Source organism: Ailuropoda melanoleuca, chromosome 16, assembly GCF_002007445.2.
Source record: "Ailuropoda melanoleuca isolate Jingjing chromosome 16, ASM200744v2, whole genome shotgun sequence".
Taxonomy (NCBI): Eukaryota; Metazoa; Chordata; class Mammalia; order Carnivora; family Ursidae; genus Ailuropoda; species Ailuropoda melanoleuca.
The window spans coordinates 52,505,372-52,528,777 of record NC_048233.1 but is presented as its reverse complement, the minus strand read 5'-3'; the positions used below and the strand labels follow the sequence as shown (position 1 = coordinate 52,528,777).

The 23,406-nt window shown below is 51.7% G+C and overlaps 1 protein-coding gene across 8 annotated transcripts in view; it reads right to left on the bottom strand.

Annotated features, from left to right (window-relative positions):
• The window catches only part of NAV2 (neuron navigator 2), a 385,459-nt gene that overhangs the window by 10,202 nt on the left and 351,851 nt on the right, over positions 1–23,406 (bottom strand). For all 8 annotated transcript variants that reach the window (XM_034646084.1, XM_034646086.1, XM_034646085.1 and 5 more), the window contains 10 exons: positions 23,191–23,363; positions 15,771–15,924; positions 14,356–14,518; positions 13,531–13,631; positions 11,309–11,404; positions 9,376–9,544; positions 5,342–5,577; positions 2,934–3,088; positions 2,650–2,721; positions 871–1,067 (listed from right to left, as the gene is read on the bottom strand). In XM_034646084.1, the coding sequence (XP_034501975.1) occupies positions 871–1,067; positions 2,650–2,721; positions 2,934–3,088; positions 5,342–5,577; positions 9,376–9,544; positions 11,309–11,404; positions 13,531–13,631; positions 14,356–14,518; positions 15,771–15,924; positions 23,191–23,363 (1,516 nt within the window). The remainder of the gene's footprint in view (positions 1–870; positions 1,068–2,649; positions 2,722–2,933; positions 3,089–5,341; positions 5,578–9,375; positions 9,545–11,308; positions 11,405–13,530; positions 13,632–14,355; positions 14,519–15,770; positions 15,925–23,190; positions 23,364–23,406) is intronic.

Genomic DNA, 23,406 nt, shown 5'->3' with positions numbered 1-23,406 from the left:
CAGCCGGAACAAACCCCACAGGAGGGACCCCGTGATGTCCTGAATGACAGCAGAAGTACCGCTTCCCTGGGATCTCTCCTCCCCCCCCCCCCCCCCCCCCGGCCCAGGAAATCACCCAAAAGAGAGGAGAGGCTTTGTGGGGAAAGACGTTCACTGCAGTAGCATGAACCCTGCCCACTGGAACCAGAGCGGGCTCGGCGTCCAAGAGACAGAAACGGTTCCACAAGTGACTGCCGTGAAACGGCCACATCTGTTACTCTGTAGCCTTGGGAAGGACTGTGCAAACGGAGCAGCCACACGGATGCTCAGGGGACGGTGTGAAATTAAGAAAAGAGCATCCTCCGTGCACACTGTATTTGCAACTACACAGAGCCTACATGTCTGGACAAGGACAGAAAACAGAAGCTCAAATTAACATTATGTTAAGATGGTGGGATGATCAGTGGCCTTTTTTCCTCTGAACCCTAAGCTTCGGGAATGTTGATAGCATTTTATTTTTAAAGCAGAGCCAATGTCGCTGGGTGGCTTGTGCTTGGGGGAGCCTTGCGCTGGGGGCTTTTCACAGAGCCGTCTGTTTTTGCATCAGCCCGGGCTGGAGGCCTCTCTCTGCTGCCGATCAGCCCTGGTGCGCTGCACAAAGAGGGGGAAAGAAACACAGCACCAGACGCAGGCGACCCGCAGCCTCTGTGGGGTGTGCCCTGGGCTGTGATCATCCCTCTGTCCCCTTCTCATCCGTGCAGACAGTGGCACCCAGCTGACCTGTGCCTGCCAAGCGCTGTCCGGGCCAGGGCTCCAAGGACACTCGTCTGAGGCAGCCAGAGCTCCAGGAGCAGTGCCTGCCCCCCTCCCGGCCTCCCACCGCCCACTTACCTATGGTGACGTCTGAGGAGCTGTGAGCCTCCAGGAAGCGGTTGAGGTGATGCCAGACCTTGGGAATCCAGTCGATGATTTTTACCAGCTCCACATTCCGCACCCGCCCACTGATCTCCGTTTCCATGAGCTTCCGCCTCAGGAACCGGCCTAGGAAGCCCTTCACGGGCTCTGTGTGGTTGGCACAAAGCACCCACCTGGAGGAAAGTCAGCAACGCTTTTCAGTGATGATGACTGATAAAAACGATGCCAGCCTCCCCCACCAAAGCTCATTAGATCTGGAAGGTATCTCTGTTACTAAGACAGGCCTCACTGTGCACCCAACACTGTTCTGAATGCTGCACACACATCAAATCCCAATTCCTCACGGCAGCCCTGTGATGGAGCTAGGACTGCCATCCCCATCTCACAGATGGAAATGCTGAGGCACAGAGAGGTTGCACAACTTATCCGAGATCAAACAGCAATTTAACATAGAAGGGCTAAGATCAGATCCAGCACGGTCCAGCTCAAGTCTGAGCTCTAACCACTGAGCCTGCTGCCTCTTGTGCTGGAAGTCAGGCCGTGGGCTGGCCGCTGGAGCTGTAACAAGACAAGACAAGACACAGTCCCTGTTGCCCAGAAGCACCGGTCCACTGGAGGAAGTAGAAAAACAAAGAGAGGAATGAGATGTGACAAAAGCTGGGGAATCAGAGAAGCCTCCAGAGGAGGGGATGTCTGAGACCAGAAGGGGGCTGGGTGGGGGGTGGAGACCAGGCTGCCGCATCTGCACAGGCATGTGGGGTGTTCGGGGAACCTGCCAGAGTGTCAGTGTGACCAGTGTAATTCAGTGCTTGGACTGGACCTGCAACCTACAGAGTCTGATTCCATTTGGGAGGCAATGGGGAGCCACTGAAGGACTTGAAGCATGAGGGTTTTCTGGTCAGATCTGAATTCTAGAATGCTCACTCAGCTGCCACGGGCACAGGAGATGGCCTGCAGGGTGCCAAGCTGCGGGCAGGCACGGTGGTTACAGCGATGGTGTGCTGGGAGCTGTTGTAGTGGGGCAGGAGGAGAAAGCACAGACGAGACAGGACAGCCTGGATGCAGAGGTGGCCATGATCTCAGGCCTGGGGGAGTCGACGTTTCTGATGTTCACAGTTCAGGCCCACTTTCAATAGATTTCCCTCAGAGATGCCTGCAGAGCAGCCAGTGAAACAGGGCCAGGGGCCTACCCCGGAGTGGTTTCTCCGCTGCATCTAAGGGCCCAGCAGGAGAGGGGGAGTGGTGCAGTCGTCTGGGAGGCAGCGCAGGGCAAAGGGCATCCAGCCACGGCAAGGCAAGCAGCAACGCGACCTTGCACGACCGAGCTGGACAGTCCTTCCCACATCCCAGCAGTGACAGCACCCCGCTACAGGGCCGGGGCAGAGGGTCTCCCAGCAGCTGGAGCTTAAAGGCCCACAGACCCAGCTCTGAGGCGACACTCACAAGCAAGAGCTTCCACTGCTCGTGATCACTTGGGGCGGAGAGATGCATCACACGGGACGTGCGGGGAGGCAAGCCCAGAGCCGTGTCCTTGACAAGGCTAGCCCAGGGCGGAGACTTAGGGAGACCCGGGCTCATCTCAGCTCTGCCACCAACTGGCTGTGGGACCCCAGGCGAATCAATTCCCTCCACCTCCCTGTCCCCATTTGCAAGATAAATCTAACTCCTTGAGGCTGTCGTGGGAATGAAATGAGTTATGCCAGGGCAAATGCTCGGCACGACGGCCGACACGGCGCTCGAGCAGCAGTGCCTTACCTGAAGTTGTGATGAAGCTGCAGATTGGGAGTAGAGGAGGTAGCCTGGCTCATTGTGCCGATTATGTAGGGGCTGGGGGGCAGGGAGGGAAAGAAGGCTCCGTGAGTCAAAGGCACGCCAGGCAAGGGCTCACAGAAGCCCACGGCGCCTGCGCGTACAGGCAGACGGCTGCCGGCCTCCCCTGCCCCCCGCGCGGACCCCGGGCCGCGGGGGCACCGTGCCCGTGCCGCACACATCCCGCGGCCACTGTCCTCCAGGGCCATGAGGTCAGAGCTGCCCTTTACCATTTATGGTCCTTGCAGTTGAGCAGCCCGTTGAAGATCTCGCCCAGGGAGCTGACGTGATGCAGGTTGTCCAGGATGATGACGAGGGGCGTGTCCACAGCGTCGTTCTCGCTGGTGCACTGGTCAGCAAGGTTGGACAGGTACTGGCGCAATTCCTGGGGAGGCCGGCGAAAGAAGTGGGTGAATGCACCCCAGTAAAGACGCACATGCTCAGAACCTTCACTTTGCCCGGGTCAACACAGGCGGAGAGGCCTTTCAGGAGGCCGAGTGGTGAACCTGTGTCGAGTGCCCATCTGCTACACATCATCGTCCTGGGGGCTCAGGAGATGTGGGGTGCGCAGGGGGTGAGGAAGGCCTGGGTCCTGCCTCCTGGAACGCACTAGGTAACAGAAAACCTGCCGGGGCAGGAGCATGGCACTGTGGGGTGCCCAGGCACGGTTTCGCATCCCTGCTCCTATCACTCCCCTACAAGTCGTCATTTTTCTTGATATTGCTTATTATGCCCACCTTCCAGAAAGCTCCCAAGGGCAGGTGCCTTATACAACTCTGTACTTCCACAGCACCTGCCTGAGGACCATTTACACAGAAGCCTTTGATGCATCGATACAGCGAAGGACCACTCCCCTCCTCCCCCCCACAGGCAAGCACTGCTGATCAGTGCCATCACAGACGCACAACCAACAGTGCAGGGAGATGGGTCTACATCGAGGGGCCCTGAAGGTCTGGACTGGACTATGCAGAAGAGGTAGGGGACTGGCTTGAGTTGGAACTAGGATGCAGCTCAGCACGGCTGGGGTTAGGGTTGTGTGTCAGAAGAGGAGGAGGAAGGATAATGGAGCAAACAGAGAAGGCTGAAACAGCAAGTGGAGGACTGGGCAGGGACCAGAATGCCTGCCTGCTAGTGTTACCATCATAATAATAGCAGCCAGGGATTTAGAGCCTCACACACAGAAGCTCTGTAGCCCCACGGTAACCTTGGGTGGGCACTGGGATTATCTCCATTTTACCAACGAGGCGGCTAGGGCGCAGCAGAATCAGGTACCGGGCTCCAGACTCGGGGCCTGCCTCAGTGCGTGCTCTCTGTCGCATCAGACGGTCCTAAGTGCCGGCCTGGTAGCTCAGGGGGGTGATCCTTCCTCCACCTACAAACTCACATATGGGCCTCCCTTTTAAGTCAGAGTGTGGCTTGCTAGCATCAGAAAAAGCCCCACTTCTCAAGGTAATAGTCATTTCTTCTTCCTTTAGCCCCTTTCCACCAGGGGTTCGTGGCCTCGGGTACCTGACAAGAACAGCGTTTCCAGAGCCTTCCTTCCTACACAGGCTCGTGGGGTATGGCTGGTAAGCTGTACTGTGCAGAGGTGCTGGTCAAGGGGAACGTGAGAGGGGGCTCGATTCTAGCCTGGGCTCGACCCCCAGCCACGTGCCCAGGGGTCCTTCTCTAGCTGGTTCTGGGACAGGGTGCCCTCCCCTGGCAGGCTCACACAGACACTCTGGGTATCAGCACTCTTGACAACTTCTCTCTAGTCTAGCCCGACATTAAAATCAGCCGGCGGACTGTGAATGCGCAGACTCCCGGCCTGCCAAACCTACTGAGGGCAGTCATGGATGAGGTCCAGGTCTGTATCTTCGAGCACGCCAGGTGAGTCGTGAGGCAGAAGCGTCATTTCCTAATCACCTGTGACTCATCAGTCCCCTCGCTCAGGGCCAGCCTGAGCAAATCATCCATCACCTCCCACTGCGCGAGCAGGGAACAGGTTTGCGAGAGCACTTCACGATCTTTGCCCGGGACCAGGTCCAGGCGTCTCCATCGGTCCCCATGAAGCAGGATTGAGCCTGTTTGCTGGCTCTGGAGTTCAGGACTCTGACTCAAGCCCTAGTCCACTGCTCTGTACCATCCGAGGGGTCCTAGGCACTCGAGCCTCAGGTCCCTCCTCTGTGACACGAGAGTAGCCATGACCTTTCCCTTGAGGGTACTGTCGTGAGGCGGCCGGTTTGCTGGTCATGGGCAAGCAGTCTGTGATGTGAGCTGTTATTATGAGTGTCATCACTGTTCCTCAAGAGGACGTTTATTCATTTGGGAGAAACCAGAGCACCAAGGAGGCACATGACTAATTCTTGGTAAACTAAAATGCATGCTTCTGGGGTGATCCTAAAGGACTCCTAGCTCAGAGCGGGCAAGTGAGACATGAACCAGCTTGCCTTACAGATGGCACTCCTTGCTGGAAGTTTTGGGTGCAAGGCTTCCCTCCTGCTACCCCATCCTGACTTCCTCCCCCAGGCTTTCACAACCCCAAGGGAGAGCACACAGGCAACAGTGCTTTCCCATCAGTGCGGTGGTGGCCTGGACAGTTCTGAAAGGGCCACCCAGCAACCCCCGGCTGGGCGGCAGCTCCAAACGACCTCCTCACCTTGCTGGACTTGTGGTCCACGTTGAAGGTGGCAATGACACCATCCGTCAGCTCCCGTCCCTCCCGCAGCACCAAGTACTCGGACAGCCGGTTGGCCAAGTAGGTTTTCCCGGTGCCGCTGGGGCCGGAGAGGATGATCCGCCGGTGCTCCACCAGCAGGGACACGTAGCGCTGCAGGATGGGCTTGGGGATCAGGGACTCGAACACCAGCGAGTCCAGGCTGTTCTCGGCGAGCCCTGTGTTGGAGAGGGACAGGAAGGGTGTGAAGCCCTGTGGAGTGGGTCGCTCTGCGCTTGCCACCTGGGACTGCCTCGCTCTTACCATGGCGGCCACTCATCTGAGACTGTGGCCCACCTGGGGACACGGGAGGCTGAACGCAAACAGCCACTGTAGCCTGCTCACGAGCACCGTGTGGCCTAGCACCAGGCTCGGCCGACGCGCCCAGACTCAGACTGCACTCTAACACCCAGGCCCTTGGGCCCTGGCTGTTCTCTGCAGGGCTCCTGAGACTCCAGGCTCGGCGTGTCTGCCTGGATTTACCATGCTGCTGGTGTCTGCCCAGACCACACCTGAGTCTCCCATGTCTGCCAAGACCCTGGGGTTGCCTGTCACCCTCTTCTCTCTCGTGCCCTGTGCCACTGCTGCCCACACTCAGATATGCCACAAAGGTAGCCACACTTTCATCTTGAAAACAAAGAAATGCAATTTGATGCAGGGATGTGATGACTGGTAGGCGAAGGCTGAAATGCTACCCACCAAGCCCTCTGAGCCTCAACAATGTCAAGAGGAAATCTATCTTTCCCCTTTCCTATGTGGGACAGCTCCACCAATCAGAGCTGTTGGCTTTTTTTTTTTTTTTTGAAAAGATTTTATTCACTTATTTGTCAGAGAGAGAGAAAGATAGACAACACAAGCAGGGGGAGTGGTAAGCAGAGCAGGCAGAGGGAGAAGCAGGCTCCCTGCTGAGCAAGGAGCCTGATTTGGGACTCGATCCCAGGACCCCTGGGATCCCAAGGGTCCAGGCTAGGCCAAACCCAACTGACTAAGCCCCCCAGGCATCCTGGCTTTTTTTTTTTTTTTTTTAAGATTTTATTTATTGAGAGAGTGAGAGACAGAGAGCACAAGCAGAGGGGAGGAGCAGAGGGAGAAGGAGAAGCAGACTCCCTGCTGTGCAGGGAGCACAACACAGGGTTCAATCCCAGGATCCTGGGATCATGATCTGAGCCAAAGGCAGCCACTTAACTGACTGAGCCGCCCAGGTGCCCCAGGGCCGTTGGCTATTTATTTGTTTTATTTTTAAAGATTTATTTATTCATTTGTAGTGAGAGAAAGAGAGCATGTGTGGGAGCAGGGGGAGGGGCAGAGGGAGAGGGAGAGAAGCAGACTCCCCGCTGAGTGTGGAACCTGATGTGGGACTCCACCCTGAGATCATGGCCTGAGTCAAAATCAAGAGTCAGATGCTTAACCTACAGAGCCACCCAGGTGCCCCAGGGCTGTTGGCTTTTTTAAAAGAATTATTTTCTTGATAAAGCCATTCTCAAGAGAAGATCCATCCAAGGTTACTTGTCTAAAACCTAAAGTAATTCTGTTAAAACTCACCTTAAGAAGACGAATATATGTAGGTAAAAAATGAATTGAAGGCCATTTATTCTATTTTATTTTTTAAAGATTTCGTTTTTATGTAATCTCTACACCCAGTGTGGGGCTCGAACTCACAAGCCCGAGATCAAGAGTTGCGTGCTCCCCCGGCTGAGCCAGCCAGGTGCCCCCAGTTATTCTATTTCATGATAGTTTCTTCCTTCTACATAATTATTCACTGCTAACAGACCCCGCATATGCATTTATATGCTTGTCTCTAATCCTCCTGCAACTGAGAACGGTCCCTACATGCAGGAGACTATTCCAGAAGGTCTCTAAATGACTTATCTTCCAGGTGCAGCCCTAAGACGTTGCTGATCCTGAGCTCAGTGTAGCCTACAATGATTGAAACTCAATGCAAAGTGTGGAATGCAAGGTCTCTAGTCTAAACTTAATAATGAGAGAGGAAAAAACCCACAAAAACATCTCTCTCTACATATATGCTGCTCTTTTGCCCTAAAACCCGCTGGGAGTGACTGTCTTGCAGATGAACGCACTGCAGGGCATGCCCAGTCACACCCCCACTCCCGGTACCACTGAAGTGGACCATGTGCAGCCCACGGATCTCCCAGCTCAAACTCGTGTATGGTTTATCTTGTCCTGAGGCATGAGTTTCGAGCACTGCTGGAAAATAAGAAGTCAGGTGTCGCTTACAAATAAACCTGAGCTGATCCCTCGAGCTGCTGAACAACCTGGTGCTAACTGGGGCAGACCGGGCTCTGGGGGGGTGGGGAACGACGATGTTCCACCTCGGGAGACCACTTTGTCCCTGTTTCTACAGAGGTCTGGTCTCTGCAAGCAGACCAGGTCTGGTCACCCCTCGGTGCCTGCAGCTGTCACCTACAATGACCGTGAATGCTCACCGGTGTGGATGACGTGTAGTTCAAGCCCATGCCGTGTAAGGCTTTCCCTGAAGGGTTCTCGTAGAGCAGCACTGTTTCGTTGTGCCTGGTACCCCTCCCTCCTGCCCCTTCTAGTAGGACTCTTCTTTCTTACGGGGAGCTCATTCCAGGTGGTTCAAGTGGGGCTGACGCAGCACCTTCAGCCTCCCAAGGGCCCAGGCTGGGCCAAACCCTCTCCCTGGTCATAGTGACTGGTTCAGTGATGGTCATTTGACTCAGGTGGGCCAGAATCACCTGGAAGAATTTTCTGTCACACTTTTCCAGAAGGACATTCTCTTACTTTTAGGTTCCCCAGCCAAAAGAATGAATCAGGGCTACCTGAGCCATTTCAGCAGCCATGCACAGAGCTCAGAAAATATGCCAAGCTGAGGCAGGCCTAGTCCTCGGGGCACTATTGGGATGCCCAGACCTAGCAGCGTTTGCAGTTGTTCCTGCCATTTTCAAGGTGTGTGTAGCATTCCCGCTAAAGCTAGTTTGGGGTAGGTTCCTGTCACCTGCAGCCCGAGGCCACGTGGGTGCAATTTCTCTTGCCGGCAAGATAAGAAGCCTGTGTGTGAGGCTTTAGTGGTAACATCAGGCTCATCACTGGCAAAGCAAGGTGTAAATTCCTGCTCCTAAGGAATGGTGGGGTGCTTCTGGAAAACCTTCCAACCAGGAAACAAAGCTTGCATCAAACAACCCAAAAAGTGCCCTGTTAAAAATAAGTCAAAAGCTGTGCCTTACTGGGAAGTAAGACGGGACAACCTGAAGGTTGAGGTTCATATAGTGTTCATTAATCTATTCTGGGGGGAGGGGGAGATTCATAAAATAGAGGGAAAAAAGGGGTTTTGCAGTCAAATCCATTTGTGTCCGATTGGATTCTACAGGCTTCTTACTGGCAGCAGTCAGCGTATCCAAGGATAGAGTTAGTGCACACGTACACTCCTGTCTTCCTGTCCCTTGAACACAAATGGGTCTAACGATGCAGTTTTCTAGACTTATTTGGTCCAGATTCTCCCCCCACAAGATACTTTGTGGGCCTAGTGCTCCTTGGAACACGCTTTGGCCTGGGGCCTAACATCCCTGGGTGATGAGGCAATCGGAAACGCCAGCAGCATCGTGCGTGGGCAAGAGTGGCTCTCGAGCAAATCGCAGCTCCCACCCGTAGAACGGGAGCACGTCCGAGGCCGGCTGGCAAGAGTAACCCCTGGATACCGGTGGAGCCCCGTTTCAGCAGGGCTATTAAGATTCCAACATCTCAGAGTCATAAGGCTTAATGGGACCTTTTGTTCTATAATTTCAGCAATAAACTAAAATTGTCTGCTTCCGGTGGTGGTGGAAAAAGCTAAAGGCCGTTGAACTTGCTTAGGTAAGAACGACTGCGGTTGCAGGGGTAGAGAAACCTACCCGCACACACGTATGCACACAAAATTACGGCCACGGATTCCTATGCCAAGTCACAAAACAAAAACTGCGATTCCTAAAGACTCCGACCTCCGCCACAGGCCGAATTACCTTTGACGGTCACAGAGATGGTGGTGTTCTCGCCGACCAGATAGCCACAGGGAAGCAGCTCGGGGGTCTCAGAGGTGTCGCTGCGCTTGATTTCCCCAATGCTGTAGCCCAGAACACTATCTGAATTCAGCCCCAGCTGACTCACGGGGTCGACGTGGATGATGTATTCCTAGGAAGAATAAAATCAGGACCCCGTCAAAGATGTGCTAGAAAGCTGTGCATGACTCATGTTTTCCTCAGGTGATTTATGATCATCGTCTCACTCAGTTGATGCCTGGGTTGAGACCGAGCTGTGAAGCGAGGGGGGGACGAGGTTTCTATGGGGACGACGGCCGAGTATCACAGGCCTCTTGAAATACAGATCTAGTTGGTTAGTGATGTGGAGGGAGCCCTAACACAATCGTGAACGTTTAGTCTGGATGAACCAGGCAAGGAAAAGGCTGCTTTTCTCAAGGGCAACTGAAGTCCCGAAGACACCAGGGCCTGTGAATAGTGCTGGAAAATTCATGAGAAAGTAATTCTGACAAGATATCTCTCCACCAGCCCCTTCTCTTGGCTCAGAGCAAAGACCACACTGATGACAAAAGGAGCAAACCCCAGGGCTGCAAGAAAAAAAGCAGCTTTTGGTCTTTAAACAGGAAAAATTGTGTTTAATTTGGAAAGTATGCCCTCTGAGGTGAGTGACCAAAAGGTTTTAGGTCAGTGAACCTGAACCAAAGGTCTGTGGGCGAGGAGATAGCTGGATGATGACTGACTTGGAATTTCAAGAACAGGCCTCTCTTCCTTTAATGGTCTCACTTCCTCACACGTGATGCCCCCCAGATGCCCCCCAGGCTCTTTTCAGCCCAAACTGTTGTCTTTTTAATCCAAGGATGTCCCAGCTGCCCATCAGCAGAGTTCAGGTTTCGGCTCCAGGCAGCAGAATTGGTCTGCCCTCAGCCACTCACATCCTTGCCTGGTCACATTTCCACAGCCTACAAGATGGGGAACGATCTTTGGCCAGAGGAACAGGGCTTCCTGTGTGTGAAGCCACCTGAATCTAGAGGCTAGAAAGAGATTAAAGTGTACTGGGTAAGTCAGGTTTTAAAGTCAGACCAACTCAACTAGACCAACGTGGTTGAGTTCTAGCTCCATGACCTTGGGCAAGTGACCCGAGCCTTGCTTTCCTCCTCTTTAAGTGGGAAAATAATAGGACCTTCCTCACAGGCCTGGAAGTAAATTGGGGTACTGTTAGCATGGTCTCTGGCACCAAAAATGCAGGCTACCAATATTGCTCAGGGGATATGATTAATGAAAGCTTATGACTACTGACTCCTTTCAGGATAGCAGGAAAAAAAGTACGAAAAGCTTCTTCCAAACCACCTTGTGCTTGCAGGTTCGCCTCAGTACTCATGAGTTACTTCTCCTTGACAAACATCCACCCACTCCAGTGATGTGACTAGAACAAATATGAAAATAACTACGCCAACATCTCTGACTCTGGCCATTGATCAGATGTTAATGTCATGGGAAGCACAAGTCATAGACGCTGAAGTGTTGGCCAGGATGCTGGGCAACGTCAGATCAAATCCCCTGGAAGTGAAGGATGGAAATTTGAGGTCTTAGCCCTGGCCACAGGGCACTCACTCCAGAGTATATTCAATAGGACACAATTCTAAGGTGAAGAGAGAATGTGGACATTAGCAGTTCACCATGTGAGGCTCAAATAATTGCTTAAGGCCAGGGAAACGGCTCTCATTGGCTGGCCAATCACCAGTCTGTACTCACCAGCTTCCTGTTACTGGAGTGCCTGGAGACAAGTCCCAGCAACACAAGGACGGGGGCAGACCCAAGAATTGCCATGTTCAGGACACAAACCGCCCCTTCCCTCCCTGAGCCCAGCTCCCCTGCCCACTTCAGGCAGACTACCGTAGCCGTCCTCTTAGACACTTACTTTGAACAGTCGTCTAACCACCCCATCGAGCACATCCCACTTCGTCTTGCCACTAACTCCAATGCAGCCAATAAGAAAGAGGTGTGGTCTGGAATCCTAAGGGTAAGGAAATGTATGCAGGTGAAAAACAGGCGGATCTTTTCTGACACAGTTTAGCAAGGACTCAGATTGCCTTAGAACTCCACCAAAGGTTTGAGAGGGGAATAAAAGTCCTATTTGTTATAACATCAGATACAACGTAGATGGAATACCATAAAAACTTTCCCTGCTCTCTTGCAAAAACAGTAGTCCGTGAGTTAGGAAGAGGGGATCTCCTCTCTGGAATCTAGAACCTTCTACTAAAGGTGTGCCTTGTATACTGCATAGATCACATCCCTTGCCTGGAATGCTCTCCCCTCTCCTGTCTGCCAGCTCTCCCTTTCCAAACCTTGCTTGCAAACTCACCTCTTCCAGGGAGCCTTCAATGATTAACCCACCAGGCTCAGAGCTCACATTGCTTCACTGGTTCTATACACAACTGAAATATCAACATACTCTGTACTTGTTTACTTTTAGGTATTTACTTCTCATTTGCAAATCAAGTTTATCTCCTTTGCCAGCTCTTAAATTCCTTCGGCATAGAATATGTTCAATTCTTTTCTTCTTTTAAAAATAACGTTTATTGCTTTTCTGCTAATTAAAAGTTAAAACACACTCAATTCAGAAAACAAGTAAAACTCTGGGAAGTTCACCAAAAAATACTCTTTTTCTATTTCTTTTGAATTTTGTGCACAGGGCTCTCTGCACAGAGTGGGGCTAACTAACCACAATGATTAAAGAAAAATTAATAGAATATTCTATTTTGTTGCGTTTTAAGATCTTAGTTCTGACATGCTCGTAAGGATACAGGATTAGGAGAGTGGCAGTGGGGGGTAGGGGTGTATGTGGCAGTTAAGCAAAATCAGCAGGGAAAAGAACACCAGCCTTACGGTGAAAAGATTTGGCCTCACCAGTTGCCCTGTAACCTCAAGTAAATGATGCTTGGGTGCCAGGTTTCTCAGTTGTAAAATGGAGGTAACACGTCTGGTCGACCAACTTCACCTAGATGCCGTGGTGATCCAGAACAATACAATTTTTAAAAGGGGCTCGAACGTCTGTGAACTGTAGACTCTATCTGTTCCTACTGAAGATCACTGCACTAATGCACATCCCCCGGGTATCAGCTGAATTTTCTATAAGAACGTTCTAAGAATGAATTTTCCTGTTGGCAGTCCTATCACGCCACTACTTCAGCTCTGAAAATGGACTTCTTTATATTTATTTTTATATATGAAAATATATATGTTTTTAGGTTAGATGAGGAGAAAATCACCAGCAGCTCCAAAATCTGGGCCTACCCCCTTCGACAAGACTAGAGAGCCAGCCACACAGTGGAATCCCCTGGCAAAGAGAGTCTGGCTGCAGACGGCTCCGTCGTGGTGGGCACTGCAGGGTTCCCCGGCACTCCCAGACGACAAACAGCGTGTCGGCAAGGATGCTCAGAAACAGCAAACAAATAGCTGAAGAGGACTTAAAATAACGACTCGTGACACCTTTCTCCGCTTACTTGAGAGACGGTCGTTACAGCATCATGTGGACTGAATCAATGATTAAAATTAACTTTGTCACCCCATCCCTCCTCCAAAATAGTCCCTAGTGTGGGTGTGGCCTCCTGAGGCTCTGGAAGAGAACAGGAACTACTTAGAGAACTCAAGATCCTCACCCTTAGGGAGTCGGGATGCCCCACCGGCTACACGTCAGCCATCTGTGTGGCTTGGCCCCTCGGTGTCCCACCTTGTCCGCGGTCTCTGAGCACCGGACAAGACCGGTGCTCATGGTCAGCTCGCTTCCATGCTACATGTGCTTAGCTGCCTCTGAAGTGCTTTCGGGACACATTACGTTCAGAAAAGCCGTTTCTGACTGATGTTAGTGTTTAGTTAGTTCCGTGCAGGTGCGACGCGGGAATATCTTTAGTACCCTTTATTAGACCTTCCAAACGCGAGAGGGAGGGAAGGGCCGTTTGCTCACTTTAATTGTGTCAAAATGCTGCTGGGGATTGTGGTTAGTTAGGGTAAGTGTTAGTAGTACGTCCGAATTGCCTTAGGTGCCGAGGTGATACGGTCTGGTCTGACGATGCCATCACTAAGCTAGGTAGTTCTACCTGGAGAAGGGACAAGCAGAGCAGGGAAAGGGATCCAACTAACCTCCTTCCACTTCATTTCCTCCTGAAAGCTGACAACTATCTTAACATGCCTGCCTCCTTCCTTCCGAGCCGAGCATTCACCAGTGTCATCCAGCAACATGTCTGCGAATGGAAAACATCAACAGCCTTAGGCACATGGGGACAGCAAAGCCGGCTTCCCGACACCCCCGCTGCTTGTTGGCACAGCAGCGGGACAAACCAGGTGTCGGGGTGCAGGGAAGTGGGGGTGGGGTAGGAGAAGGGGAGAGGGCAGAATGGAGAATGCAACCACAGAAATCAATGGCGGACCAACCAAAGAACCAGCGGGCTGACGATGCACCTTGCCAAATGGAAGTGCGAGGCAGAGGCTCAACCAAAACGATAGCAACGCAGCGTCATGGATAAGAAATCAAAGCGTCAGCCTCAATGTGCTTACAAAGAAAACCTAGATCACGTTTGCTCATGACGGTGCCTTCCTGAAGGCAGGAAGACCACAGACCAAGCCATTGCCCCAACTGGGGACCTGCTACTATGGGGTTTCTATGCAGCATTCAGCTTGTAGGTCAGCCTCTTAAAATGGATCAAACAGAACTCAGCATGGTGGACAAGAGGATCCAAGCTCATGGCTTGGAGAACTGGGGGCACTGGAGCAAAGCATGACAGCAGTCTAACGGCTGAGCTCATGTCGGTAGCAGACGCACACCCAGACACACGCACACCCCAAGAGCACGCACGCCTGTTGCCTCTCCATTTGATCTGTTCATCTGCTTATCTTGGGGCTCTTTCAAGGAGAGTGGAGTTTGAGCTGCAGGCCCTGACCTGCCCGCGGCCCTGGGATGCCACTCACCCAGGCTGGTTGACTCCGTGAGGTTCAGGCTGTGTTGGGAGAGGCCCATGGACTGCCTCGGGGAGGCCGAGAGGGACACCTGGGAGGGTGCCCGGCTGCAGCCACTGCCTTGAGACTCGGACTTCAGCCGGTCGTTCTCAGCTTTCAGCTTCTCTATCTCACTCTGCAAAGAGTAAGGAAGAGACTCGCTTACTAGGTGGATGGAACACGAGCAAGCGTCTTCTGGAGGAGGGACTGGAAAGCCCCATGCAGGGATCAGGCAGGAGTCCCAGCCGAGGCCCAGCTAGTCACACCATCAGAGAGGTCCGGCCACGCCTGCTGCTCTCATGTACACAAAAGACCTGTCTGGCAGGGCAAGGGCCCCCCTTGTGGAGAGCTGGCCTTTGAAAAGACCTCAGGAATGCTTCCCAGAGTCTGCTGCCTGAGTCTTAACTGAGAAAGGGTCTTACAATCCAAGAGGTTTGTGAGACTCTGGGCTTGACAGGTTTCTTTCCTGTAGGGCTTAGACCCCTGAGGAGCTGCTCCGCGTGGTGGACCTCGGAGGGGCGCAGAGCGTGCCGCCGTCCTGAACGCAGCTGAGCCAGGAGCTCTCCTTCCACAGAGCCTCTCAAGGAACAAGCGTTCCATGGACCCTCCTTTGGGAAATGCTGGTTCTCCAGTGAGGGCCAGTTTGGCAGAGCCCACAGGGCTCTTCCATCTCTACATATATGTAGGAAAACCTACCATGCGTGCAGCACTGGTGTTACAGCCAGAGGAAGGGATGCCAATAAAGAACAGCCAGAAGACCGTTATGGCTTCCAGTCCAGAGTGGAAGGTGAGGGGCCGTAAGAACACATCTAGAATTCAGCTGAGGGCACTGACTCTTGCAGACGCAGGGCCTGAAAGAGCTTTGTAGAGGGGGAGGCTGATCCTTGAGGGAAGGGTCCAATTCGGCTATGTAGAAGGTTCTTCCCATGGAGGGAACACTAGGCCTATGACACAGAAATTCCCGGCGCAGGCAAAGGGAGCAGTCAGGGCTTCCCTCTGATTGAGGAGTCTGGAAAGTGGAAGTGCAAGTGGGCCGGCGGTAGATTCCGAGTGCAAAGGACCCCGCAGAAGCCTTGAAGGCCAGGTGAAGGAGACTGCTGCACGGGTGATGTGATGGCGGAGCCGGAGCCGCTGGAAGTCACAAAAGGGGTGAGGCACGTTCCGCCTGTACTTTGAAAAGACTCGTCCTTGAGCAATATCTCTGGGAGGGCATGAGAAGAGAAGGAGCCTCGCTACTTTGGAAAAGAAAGAAAAAAAAAAAAAGAGGAGAGAAAGGCTCAGAAGGCAGAAGGCAGCCCCTTTCTGTGGCCCTGGGGGCGAGGAGGAGAGCAGCTTCCCGCCGCTCCTTCCTGGACAGCCTGGGGCTTGGCCCACGCTCTGGGGCTCACCTGCATCCTGTTCATGGCCTCCCGGAGCTGGTCCAGCTGGTGTGCGGAGCTGAGGGCTTCTAGGCGGATGTCTGTCAGCTTCATCTCCTTGTCTCTCAGCTCATTTCGGAGCTGCATGACCGTCTCGGCTTCACTATCAATGCACTCTGAAATTCTAGGGAAGGAGAGGTGTAACTGATGAGAACAGCTCTGAGTTCCTCTCCTTTCAGTCGTCCACTGACCACCAGTCCATGTCCACCAGCAGGTTTGTTCGGCAGTCACCCTGCCTAACCAGCCGGCCGGGGCTTCCCGGAGACGAGAATACCAAAGCTCCTGAGATTCACAGACCGTATTGCTTCTCTACGCTCTTTCTTTGCAGAGCTCAGGCAATCAGAGTGGCTTTGTTGTGCCTTTCAGCAAAATTCCAATAATCTGGGATAAACAGGAGCCGGCAAAAGGGAGTAGTAACCTTCGGGGTTTGAAACCACCCCCCTCTGCCCCGTCCCAATGTGTACACAGCTGGGCCCCTATAATGACACCGCATGGCCCTTGGGATCTAAACCCACTCAGAGAAGGAAGGTCAACTGGCTGTTTGAAAGATTAGACACTCTAAGGTCAGATGGCTGAGGGGTGATTTTTATTTGCCCAAAAGTGAAAGTAACCGAAAGATTTGGGTGGAAGGAGTTAGTCTATTTTGGGTCACATTCTAAAACTCAATCTTTTAGAAGTGTCTTAAGAGAGTAACATTCTTTCCTTCCCCCACTTGTCCACACTGCTTAATAAGCTGATGGCAAGGAAGAGAAACATCTGAGATCATCAGAGAGTGGACAGGAGGGTATGACACAGAAGCCCTGGTTTCAAGTGAAAACTGAAAAATAGTGTGGGGTTTGGTGTCTTCCTTTCCAGTGACAAGTCATATCGGGGGACCCCGTGGAGTCCCTCTGTCTTAAGAGGTGGTCCTTCTAGGCTGGGTTCCTTACATGATTAGTTAGGTTTGCTGTTCAGATACCTGGGCAATCACCACTCAAGGGAAGATCATAAAAGTCATGATGAATTGCCATGTTAGAAAAGAGGGGTTCTCTCAAAAAAAAGTCTGTTGATTTCAAAGACCACTGGATCCGGGGGGGTTAGGGGTGATCCAGAATAAGCAGCTTTGACATTTCTTGGACTGAAGATAGAAAAAAAGAAAAAGGAAAAAAAACCCAGCCCATGTTCATAAAGTTACAAAGCTGAAGTTGATTATCTCCAAAAGGCATAGTGAGCGTGTGGTCTCTGCAGAAATAACTGTGCAGCCCACTCTCCAAGACCAAGTCCTGGATTTGAGGCCAAAAAAAGCCTGACCTGTAAAACTGGTTGAGGGTGTGGAAATGTTCATTGCCAGAGGGAAACCATTTATAATTGTTAAAAGAGATGTAATTGTATTTTGGGGGCAGAAAGGACTAGAAGAAAAATTTAACACCTGAGTAGCCAAATCTTTTTGTTGTTATTTTCTCGACCTGCACCTAAATTGTTTTCATTTGAGAGATGCAGAGAGGAAAACTACCTCTGATTTTTATTTATTTTATTTTATTTTATTTTAAAGATTTTATTTATTTGACAGAGAAAGAGACAGCCAGTGAGAGAGGGAACACAAGCAGGGGGAGTGGGAGAGGAAGAAGCAGGCTCCCAGTGGAGCAGGGAGCCTGATGTGGGGCTTGATCCCAGGACCCTGGGATCATGACCTGGGCTGAAGGCAGACACTTAACGACTAAGCCACCCAGGTGCCCCATACCTCTGATTTTTTTTTTTTTTAAGATTTTATTTATTAAATTTAACAGGNTTTTTTTAAGATTTTATTTATTAATTTGACAGGAAGAGACAGCCAGCAAGAGAGGGAACACAAGCAGGGGGAGTGGGAGAGGAAGAAGCAGGCTCCCAGCGGAGCAGGGAGCCCAATGTGGGGCTTGATTCCCGAACACCGGGATCACGCCCTGAGCTGAAGGCAGACGCTTAACGACTGCACCACCCAGGCACCCCGCATACCTCTGATTTTTAGACGTGGTTAGCAGCCAAGGAAGTTTCTCTACTTCAGAACCTTCTAAAACCTCTAACAAACTCCTGAAAATGTTCAGACTATTCCCACTCTATGCCTATGAGAAACTGAGGCTTAACAGATCTGGAATAAGAGGCTAGAAAATGTCTTCAGATTTCAGATCCTCCTCTCCTTCCCCCCACACGTGCTTTGACTAGCTTATGGTTTATAAGGTTTAACTATATGGTCATGCCTTTTCTGGTCTGCCAAGGTTTGCAGTGGGAGCTCAAAAACTCTGGTTTCTTCTTGAGAGAGGAGTATGGTTTCCTGGTTTAAATGGAGTGTAAAGTCTGAATAAAATTGCATTGTGACACTCCAGTCTTCGCTAAACTGTGCCCCGCACAGACCTCGAAGGCTCCAATTCATTGCAGGGAATAATTGGCTTTGATTCACACCGTCAGTCTGGTGTGTCTGGCCCTCTGGGGCAGGTGTGTTGCCCCAGTCTCCTTCACATGGTCTGTACCTTTCCCCCAGAAAGCTTTCGCGGTAAGAGAGACAAGACTTCTTCAGCACTCACTTTGTGGGACATATCACATGGGTTACTTCACAAAACTTGGCCAATGGCGTTACAAAGAGAGGCAAATTAAGATAAAGTCTGTGTTGGGAATAAGTGTACCAAGAGTTCTGTGCTCCCCAAAACTGCCCAGTTCTCGGAAACACACAACTGCAAGGTAACACGGGACAGATGTCCTACTCAACACAGAGATGATGTTGAAAATTAAGTTAAGATTTCTCTCCACCCAGTGTGGGGCTCGAACCCACAACCCTGAGACAAAGAGCCTGGCAGGATCCACCAACTGAGCCAGCCAGGTGTCCCAAAAATTAAGTTCTTCTGCAACAGTCCCAGCTAAGTTTTATTCTCTACCCCTACTGCCCAAGACAGCACTTTTTCCCTTGCTTCCTTCCGCCCTAGACTTCTGTAACATCTCTGATAATTTGGTTGCACTCAACAGGTTACCCCCTGCATGGCCGCAGCTGCTCCAGGACCAGGGTTCTCTGCATTGTTTCCGGTGCCTGATCACACTAATGAGCACATAATAGGTGCTCAGCAAATGCTTAGTGAATACACGAATTACTGTGCCAGGCATCTGAGGTATATTATTCAATTTACTCTACCCACTACTAACTCCATAGAGATGTATTACAGTTATCTCCTTTTACAAACGGGGAGGCTGAGTCCTAAAGAGATGAACGTGCCCATTAAACAAATCAGGATAACAGAATCAGGACAGAATCTGGTGGGTCTACTTAAGTCTAGAGCCCATGCTCCTGAACTGTATCCAGCAGGCACTCAATACATGCTCATCCACATCATGGAACCACCAGCCACGGAAGCAACCTGATGTCGACTTTTTCCTACGTAGTCCCTAACATGTTACTCCCATATTTCTGCTGCCTTGGCCAGATGCATACCTAATTTTAAACGCCTCAAGTGTGGGAAACTCTGTCTTCCCACGCCACCATTCCTTTCGCCCACAGGGTAGGAACTTCGCTGGCCCCCGACTCCTCTGCCTTGGGTTTCTTCTTTGAACTTCCTCTCACATCTAGATTTGCACATTCTTACAAACCCTTCAAGGTTGGAAAGAAGCATTTGCTCTCTGCCCACCCTCTGGAAAACCAGACCCAAAACAAACATCTCCAGTGTGCATGGATGCTATGGAATGCCAGAGAAGGGCAGCAGGGCCCAGACTCTGCCCTGCCCAGTCCCTACGGGGAGAGCGGGTTTGGAGGCAGCATTCTCGAGATGGCCGCTGGGAATGCTGCATGGCCAAGGGCACCATCCACTCTCCCTCATCCTCCCTGGCTGCCTGGCAGCACGCCGCCCAGCTACCGCCCCCCCACCCCCCCAGCAGTTTCTTTTCTCTGTTCCCAGTTTCCTCCCACCTCTTCCCATCTCGCTGGCTGTTCTCTTTGCTCTTCAGAGTGTCCAGAGCTCAGTCCTTGGCCCTCTGACTCCTCTCCATCTCTCCTCAGGCCTGTGGAGAATCCTGTAGGTTCCCAGCTTTCGGGACCACCTATGAGCCCACGTCTCCCAGATCTAGACCTCCAGGAGTCCCAGGCTGGTTGGCACCTCCACACAGATGTCTCCTGAGCAGCTCGGACTTCACACAGTCAAGACAGAGCTCCTGATGCCCGCCCTGCCCTGTCCATGCCTCCCACCCATTCTGGAAACAATGCTTCCACATACCCAGGTACTCAAGTTGCAAATCTAGGAATATTCAAGGATTATTCTTCTCTTTCCCCCCACCTGACATCAGCACATGCCGTCAACCTTCTCCTAGAACACATCTTAGAGCCGTCCAGGACTCACTACGACTATGTCACCATTTGTTTCACCTCATATTTGAATGTCTGCAAATCCAACAGTACCTACCTCTATGCAGCTTATACTGTATTTTTTTGGGGTGGTGGGGGGGGACAAAGAACAAATAACTAATAACCTGAGGAAATCTACACGTCAGGTGGTGACATGTGCCATCGTGAAAAACAACATGGATAAGGGGGTGATGGGTGTTATTTTATGCGAGGTATGCAGACAAGGCATTAGTGAGGAGGAGACATTGAGCAGGGACCCGAAGAAAGAGGATATCTAGGGGAAGAACATATCAGGTAGAGGACACAGGAAGGGCAAAGGCCTGGGGGTGTGGGATTGGAGTGTTCAAAGGGCAGGAAACAGGCCAGAGTGGGGTGGATGAGGGGGAGAGCGCTATTGGCCTTTTATGTGGTGGCCTTACTTCCACTCTTGCTCCCCCGAATTCCTTATCTGCAGAAAGGAGACTGATCTTTGTGAAACATGAATTCAGATGATCCTACATTCCTGCTTCAAACTCTCAATGCACGGAGCACCTGGCTGGCCGGTCAGCAGAGCACGTGGCTCTTGATTTTGGGGAGTCATGAGTTTGAGCCCCACACTGGGTGCAAAGATTACTTAAATAAACTTTGAAAAAAAACCAACAAAACCTCTCCATAGGGTGCCTGAGTGGTTCAGTCAGTTAAGCGTCCAACTCTTGATGTCAGCTCAGGTCATGATCGCTCAGGGTCGTGAGATGAAGCTCTGAGTCAGGCTCCGTGATCAGCGGGGAATCTGCTTGAGATTCTCTCTCCCTCTCCCCCTCCACCCCCACCCCTTGCTGTCTCTCTCTAAAATAAATAAATCTTAAACACACACACACACACAAATCCGGGGCGCCTGAGTGGCTCAGTCAGTTAAGCGTCTGCCTTCAGCTCAGGTCATGATCTCAGGTTCCTGGGATCAAGTCCTGCATTGGGCTCCCTGCTCAGGGGGGAGTCTGCTTCTCCTCCTTCTGACTCCTCCCCCTTTCTCATGCTCTGTCTCTGCCTCTCTCAAATAAATAAATAAAATCTTAAAACAAACAAACAACCCTCTCCAATGGCTGTTAACCCATCCTACATAGAAGCAGATGCAAATGTATTTTTACTTCAAAGCCTCCCAAGTTCTGGCCCTGCCTGCCTCCATGGCCCCCTTTCCTGCCACTTTCCTACTTCCCGTCGTGCGGCAGCCACACTCGCCACACACTGGCATCCCTCCTTCCCAGACACACCTAGCCTGTCTCCACCATAGGCTCCTTGTGCTATATGGGGTCAGAGAAATTGAGATGTTCTGGGATGATGGCATGCATAAGTTACAGGCAACCTATCCCCTATTTACCTCTTAGGCAGCCTGCAGGGCAAACAGGACTCACACTCTCGGGCATTTACGTAATTCTTTACATAGGAACACAGACCCGGGGTGGGCACTGCAGGGGTGTACTGCGGTGCACCCCACCCCGGTGTGCACCTCACCCATAATGAAGTACACGTCCCCGTGGCCCCCCTCTTACCAGGGTGCTCCTCAAGAGGAGAGGAGCTGCTAATCTAATTAAGTAAAATGGAGACCCCAACAGAGCTGTGCTTCATGGGGTGGGTGGGGTTGCTGAGAAGTCGAGGCTTTCTGCTGTTTCCTGTCTCCCACTTCCTGTGTTCTGTGGTGTCCAGGCAGCTGGTGCGCTGCAAAGACCCAGCTGAGCCCCTCGTCCACACTGCCCGCACCCCTCCGGTAAGCTGGTCTTGGGACACGTGTGCGACTGCTGTCTTCAGCAGGGTGGCCTGCTGGCTAAGTGGACTTAGGGACAGCTCCCTACACCTGACCTCCTGAGACTGAAGGAGAAGAGGAAGGAGGGCCTTCATGGACAGTATCTGACTGGGCCTTCACAAGGACCCAGGGAAGTGGATGTCATTAATCTCATTATCACCAGTGATGAAACTGAGGCGTCTACAACCACCCACTTCCTTGTCCAAGCCCAGCCACAGTGGCTGTCTTCTGGGCACTGTCTCATCTTACTAACTGTCCCTGCAAACCATTTGAGTTACAGTTCTTCTTTCACTCTTGGCCTGGTATACCATGGCCTCTGAAGGACTTCAGTCCTATGGGGCAGGGGCAATCTTTCTCACCGCCGCAGGGAGCTGGTTGTGCCACCCTCTGAGCTGACACCTGGGTCCTACCTGTCCATCTCAAGCCATTCCAGATGCTTCCTGCCTCTAGAGTCTGGGCTTTCTGTTTTTAGATGGGGTATAGGACTGTCTCCCTACAGCCCTGATGGAGCAATGATCAGTGGGTGCTCAGTGGAAATCATGGGAGGTTGGCTGGGCAAGTGAAGAGGACTCTTTCCATCTACACACCTAGTTACTAAGGGGAAGAGCACCTAAGTCAATGTCATGTGAGCAAACACCTGTCTCACTTAACAGAAGCAGCTGTGTTCCCAAAAAGGTCTTTACAAATTGACTCATTTAAAATTTACTAGGGGAGTCCCTGGGGACGACTCATTTTTACCAAATATAGAACACTTCATTTTTTAAACTTCCAATTGCTGAGTGCTGACCTTAGAGAAAGAGTCACACCAAATTTTGATCAGAGAAGAACGGCGTAATCTCTTTAAGCCTTATCACAAAAATGAACTAGAATTTCAGCAAAAACTGTTAACATTTGTAACAAAGTCTGCCCCCCGCCCCCAGCAAGACGGTTGTCACTCCTCCACATCTATTTATCTTGTCTGATCCTTAGGATAGGCTAAGTAGCCAACGACCATTATCCCACTTTGACAAATAAGAAAACGGAACCAGAGAGGTTAAGCCTTGCCCCTGGCCACCCACAGCGATGCCATCGCAACAACGACAGAAGGGCCCTTTCTCTTTCAACTTCTCCAGTCCTAAACCCCTGGGAGAACATGCGCAGTCCTATGAAAGCAGGACATACAAAACTCCAAGGAGCAGACTAATGCTAACAGGACACCTAGCCATTCCTATTTGGGAGGGTTCCTAGGGGCCAAAGGCGTCATCTGACCCACGTGCATCCCCGACAGACAGACTCACAGGGAGTTGGAGTGAGAGCCCCTCAGCAGCGGCGTGGAACCCGTGGAACCGTTGTGTGGTAACTTTGGTGAGGAAGGCAAGGAAGAATCTGTCATCTCCTCGATGTCTGAGTGAGAGGACGCAGACTTGGGGGACTTCTTCTTCCCGAAGGCTTGCTTGAAGGAGCTGCGTAACTGAACATACGAGACTGTCAGCCAGGCCAGGGACTGCAACCAA